Below are 5612 nucleotides of genomic sequence, written 5' to 3' on the forward strand. Positions count from 1 at the left end.
CGCGGGCACACCAATGGGCGCCCGCGTCGGCAGCACGTGACGCCTCCCCCTGCTCCCATTCATCAAGGGGGGGACGGTGTCGTCCTTTCAATTCATTTATCTGCAGGAATGATTGCTGCTATCAGTCTCGCGCTCACCGCCCGGCTGAGGAGGTGAAAGTTTCTCCCCAGGAAGATAAACCGCAAAAGACAATATTGTGCATGATTTGCGCCTTTTCTTTGGCTTTTTCTTTCTTTCTTTTTTTTCTCCCCCTCCACCCCCCCCTTTTTTTTTTTTTTTTTTTTTTTTTTGCAAAAAGCAGAGGGGGAAAAAGGAGAGTGAAGGAGCGAGGAGGCGAGCCTGAGAGAAAGGAGAGAGAGAGAGAGAGGGAGAAAAGGGCGAGGGGCTAGTGGAGAAGTGAGGAGGGGCGTACGGCGCGAGGCGGAGAGAGGGCTAGCAGTCGCTGCTCCGGCGCTCACATTCCTCTATGCTGCAAATCCGGGAGGAAGTTTTTTTGGGGGGCTGAGATGCTCCATGCCTTTCCCTGGGCAGCCTTGACGCGGGGTCCTCTCGGCAGAGACTGAGCGGCGAGAAAGTGCTAGCCGGGCCGGCGGGGTCTGCTCGGCGGGCGCCGGAGCCCGCCTTGCTCGCGGCCCGCAGCAGTCAGGCTTCCCCGCGCTTGGCCGGGCGGGCGCCCCGGCGCGCCGCGCCGCTGCCTGCGGGCTAGGACTTCGCGAGGTGGGTCGACTCCTCCTCCCTCCTCTTCTTCTTCCTCCTCTTCCTCCGCCTCCCGTTCCTCCTCCTCCACTACCTCCTCCTCCTCCTCCTAATTTTCCCTCCTCGGCGGGCGAGGGTGGGGGGGGCGGGGGAGGCCGGGGCTCGCCCCGAGCAGCCACGATGCTCCTGGACGCCGGCCCCCAGTACCCCGCGATCGGCGTGACCACCTTTGGCGCGTCCCGCCACCACTCGGCGGGCGACGTGGCCGAGCGCGACGTGGGCCTGGGCATCAACCCGTTCGCCGACGGCATGGGTGCCTTCAAGCTCAACCCCAGCTCGCACGAGCTGGCCTCCGCGGGCCAGACGGCCTTCACGTCTCAGGCTCCCGGCTACGCGGCTGCGGCGGCCCTGGGACATCACCACCATCCGGGCCACGTCGGCTCCTATTCGAGCGCAGCCTTCAACTCCACGCGGGACTTTCTGTTCCGTAACCGGGGCTTTGGCGACGCGGCGGCTGCAGCCAGCGCGCAACACAGTCTGTTCGCTGCTTCAGCCGGGGGCTTCGGGGGCCCACACGGCCACACGGACGCCGCGGGCCACCTCCTCTTCCCCGGCCTTCACGAGCAGGCGGCGGGCCATGCATCGCCCAATGTGGTCAACGGGCAGATGAGGCTTGGCTTCTCGGGGGACATGTACCCGCGGCCCGAGCAGTATGGCCAGGTGACCAGTCCGCGTTCAGAGCACTATGCCGCGCCGCAGCTGCACGGCTACGGGCCCATGAACGTGAACATGGCCGCGCATCACGGCGCCGGCGCCTTCTTCCGCTATATGCGCCAGCCCATCAAACAGGAGCTCATCTGCAAGTGGATCGAGCCCGAGCAGCTGGCCAACCCCAAAAAGTCGTGCAACAAAACTTTCAGCACCATGCACGAGCTGGTCACGCACGTCACGGTGGAGCACGTCGGCGGACCCGAGCAGAGTAACCACATCTGCTTCTGGGAGGAGTGTCCGCGCGAGGGCAAGCCCTTCAAAGCCAAATACAAACTGGTCAACCACATCCGCGTGCACACGGGCGAGAAGCCCTTCCCCTGCCCCTTCCCTGGCTGCGGCAAGGTCTTCGCCCGTTCTGAGAACTTAAAGATCCACAAAAGGACGCACACAGGTACGGAAACGGCTGTCCTTGACACCCCTCGTTCCCTATCCCAGGCCTGGGACCCGAAATCCAAAAGTCAGCGGCGTGGGCGCACAAACCCGGCCTCGGTTGGGTCTGGAAGTCAGATTCCAGCAGGCAGACAGAGAAAGTGTGCGCTGGTTTTTAGTTTGAAGCTTGAAATTCTGGTAAAGTACAGAGAGGATCGGATTAGAGGGATCTAGGGATATAGATTTTTAAATGAGAACTAAAAAAAGGCGGGGAGAGCTGAGAGACAAACCCGGTTTTGCGGAGTCCTTGGTGCGCGCGAAGCCGTGAGAGGTGGCCGGCTCCCGGCGGCGGCGGCAGCGGCAGCGGAGGCGCCAGCCGCTCCAGCTGCAGGCAAATCTAAACGTTTGCTTTCGGCCAACATCCCTTCTCCACGCACCTTAGTGAGGACTTTGCCAAAGGAAGGAGCTGAGGAAATTGGAGGAGATCGGATGAAGGGGCACAGAAAGAAACAAAAAGAGACAGAAAGGAGGGGGTGGCGATGGTGAAAGGAAGTCAATCGGGCCTGAGGAGGCTTATGCATATTTAAAGAGCCCCGATTTTAGTAGTGACTTGTTTGTGAGCAGGCTTCAGGAGTCGGGAAAGTCAGCAGAAGGCGGAGAAGTCCGTTTTGTCAATTAGATTCTATGAGGACTTTTCGAAACACCGAATACCCTGAGTTGGCCTTTAAAAATAAATAGACCGGTCGGGAGCAGTTAAAAGAAAAGTTCGCGGCGAGCTCAGGGCTCTAGTGTGGGTCGAGCAGGCCATTCTGGGCCTCTTGGGCCAACAAGGCCGGGAATCCGGTCTGCTTCCCTGTCCTGGTTTGCCCGGGTGATTTCTGAGTACTGCGTTTGGAACTTGGCGTTTTACGCCGGAGCCAGGGAAGAATTTGCGGCGCCGAGCTCTCGGCCCGGATTACCCTATAAAATGTGAGTGTGTATAGGGGTGGGGTGGGGGCGGCGACGAGCGGGGTGCGGAGCGTCGGGGAGGGGGTAAGGGGAGGAGAGAAGAGCAAAACAGCAGGAGAATCAGCCCGGAATGTGAAAATTAGAAACCTAGAGCTAGGTAGAAGCTGCCTGAAGTCCTCTGTATAGCCCCGGGCCTCAAAACCAGCAGCCAGACCTGCTGCTACTCTGGGATCTAAAAAACTACCACGACCACTAATAATAATAATAATAATAAAATAATAATAAAATCTGGATCTAATTGGATTAAGGATTAAACTAGTTCAGATGTTTAAAATTCCAATGCAGATATATGACTTTGTTAAAGATCCGGGTTTTGAGCTTGCAAAGTGTTAACCCTGGGCCGCTGCCTTTTTAATTTTTGTTTTTATTTTTTCCTTTTGTTTAATTTTTTAAAAAGAGCCGCGGGGTTTGTTCTAACCAGACCTCTCTCTTTCTTGCCTTTCGCACCAGGGGAGAAGCCCTTCAAGTGCGAGTTCGAGGGCTGCGACCGACGCTTCGCCAATAGCAGCGATCGCAAGAAGCACATGCACGTGCACACGAGTGACAAGCCCTATCTTTGCAAGATGTGCGACAAATCCTACACGCACCCCAGCTCGTTGCGCAAACACATGAAGGTAATCGCCGCGCTCTCGCCGCCCGCCTTGGAGCCAAGAGCCCGCTCAGCTCTTCGGCCGGGGTCGGGCGGCGAGTGGCAGCCGGGCGGTGGCAGGAGCCGGCAGAGGCGGAAAGGCCACGATTCCTCTCTGCTGACTGGGGCTGGGCAGAGAGGGCAGGAGCTGGAAAAGGAGATGGGGGCACCCAAGGCCGTTCTAAATTTACTGTTTAATAATAAAAATCAAAAGAAGTGAGCACTGTAGCAGAGGCCGCCACTGATGGGGAGCCAGGACAGCCCCAGCGTGATGATTCTGACGAAGCTACGGCCATGGCGGCTTGGCTGGCAGCGTTGGGCAGAGAGCTGGGGTCTTGCACGCGGTCCTGAGCGCTGGCTCACCTAACCCTGAGCAAGCAACGTTCAGCGGCTGCCGTGAGGACCATCTCAGGCTCTGGCCTCATATCCAGCCTCCCCCTCCCTAGATATTTTCTTTTGTTGAGTCCCCGGGGCACTGTCCCTCCCCGGAGCCCAGCCTCTGCAGGGCCGAGGCGGGGCAACCAAGCCCAGGTCCCGCGGGTCTGGCCTCCCTGGAGTTCAAGGGGATCCAGGGCTCCCGGGGGAGGCAGCGCTCGGCCTTCACCCCCCCCCCCAGGCGGCCGCCGCGGCGGGTCTTTATCTCCGTAAAAACGCGACTTTATTCCCGCAGGTCCACGAATCCTCCTCGCAGGGCTCGCAACCTTCGCCGGCCGCCAGCTCGGGCTATGAGTCCTCCACGCCGCCCACCATCGTGTCTCCCTCCACAGACAACCCGACCACCAGCTCCCTGTCGCCCTCCTCCTCCGCGGTCCACCACACAGCCGGCCACAGCGCGCTCTCTTCCAATTTTAACGAATGGTACGTTTAAAATCAGAAACAAAACACCGAACAAAACCCTATTTAAGAGACTGAGCACACACACACATACAAAATATTACTGAAAGAACCCTGAGCATCAAAGCAGTCCCCTCCCCACCCCCTAATCCTATTTTTTCTAAACCTGCCGATAGACCCAGGACCGAGTAAGAGAGAAGCACCAAACCTTTACTTTTTTTTTTTTAATTTTCTTTTCTTAGTTTGGCAAAGGCTTGGTAGCCAAGGGGTGGGAGGGGGGTGGAGGAGAAGGCGGTCGCCTGACCAAATGCCGCCAAACCCGAGGGCCAGTTTCTCCTGGGAATCTGAACAGGCTCTCTGGGAGTCGGCTTTTTTTTTTTTTCTTTCTTCTTTGCATTCTTGTAAATACAGAATTATTAGCTTAAAACTGTACTGTTGGATTCTGTATATAGTTATATCTTGGTTGGAACGGGGGGGTGGGGTGGGATCGTGGCGTTGTGGTCTTTGCATTGGGGGAGGGGGGAGGGGCTGGGGGGAGGGGGAGGGGGAGGGGTGGGCGGCCGAAAGCCAACTGTTTGTACTGAATGGCAAGAATGTTCTAGTAAATGTGTACCAAAATGTGAATTACTTTGTACGATTACAGTCTCCACGTCGATCTAACAGAATATTATTGGTATTAATGTGCTTTTTTTGTATAAAGTGCAAACATTTCGTCCCAAAGTCTAAGTACTTTAGTGCAGTAAAATGTTGTTTTCACGTCCTGTCAAGAATTCGTATAGTACGAGCTTGGATCTGCGTGTCAAACTGTTCCATTTGTTTATGTAAAGTGATATTAAAAAAAGATATAAACTATAACTGTCCGTTGCTTTTGGCAAAAGATACAACCACATAATGTATATAATTCCTAGTTTCCATATTTATCCGCATGTAAAGGGCCGGTTTATTCATGTTACAGCTATTCAATATTTATGGCTAGAAGAACTCGTATGTACACTTTAGTTTCCAGAACTGTTTGGTAACCTTTCGTACGTTATTAAAGATTCTTAAATCTCAGTGATTGTGGTAGGAATTTCTTCTTCACCCCCAGCAACCTGCTGCCTCTTCTGCCAGCCTTAGTGGGTCTTGGGAAAAGCTCACCAGTCTTCCCTTTCTGTCATCGCAGGTCGTATAAACGTGATAAATGAACGCTACCCTGCTGGCTCTCCGAGAGGGTGTAATTAGTATTTATATCAAAATTTATGAAACAAATTTTCGGTCGCAGTATAATTTAAATGACCTTTGCAGACATAGAATAACAACCATAAAA

At 55.1% G+C, this 5612-nt stretch overlaps 1 protein-coding gene across 1 annotated transcript; it reads left to right on the plus strand.

Moving 5' to 3' along the window:
- Positions 1–783: 783 nt before the first annotated feature.
- Positions 784–4713, plus strand: ZIC1 (Zic family member 1). The gene is made up of 3 exons (XM_036850523.1): positions 784–1858; positions 3295–3458; positions 4143–4713. Exons 1-3 carry the CDS (start codon positions 877–879, stop codon positions 4338–4340), a joined length of 1344 nt encoding a protein of 447 aa, XP_036706418.1. The 5' UTR covers positions 784–876; the 3' UTR covers positions 4341–4713.
- The last annotated feature ends 899 nt before the right edge of the window (positions 4714–5612 follow it).

Source organism: Balaenoptera musculus, chromosome 4 (genome assembly GCF_009873245.2).
Source record: "Balaenoptera musculus isolate JJ_BM4_2016_0621 chromosome 4, mBalMus1.pri.v3, whole genome shotgun sequence".
NCBI lineage: Eukaryota > Metazoa > Chordata > Mammalia > Artiodactyla > Balaenopteridae > Balaenoptera > Balaenoptera musculus.

Excerpts from the sequence above, each read along its gene's own strand:
- ZIC1 (XM_036850523.1), top strand. The coding sequence starts at position 877 with ATGCTCCTGGACGCCGGCCCCCAGTACCCCGCGATCGGCGTGACCACC. Across the intron at positions 1,859-3,294 it reads CCACAAAAGGACGCACACAG|GGGAGAAGCCCTTCAAGTGC; the intron begins GTACGGAAACGG and ends CTTTCGCACCAG. Across the intron at positions 3,459-4,142 it reads CGTTGCGCAAACACATGAAG|GTCCACGAATCCTCCTCGCA; the intron begins GTAATCGCCGCG and ends TTATTCCCGCAG.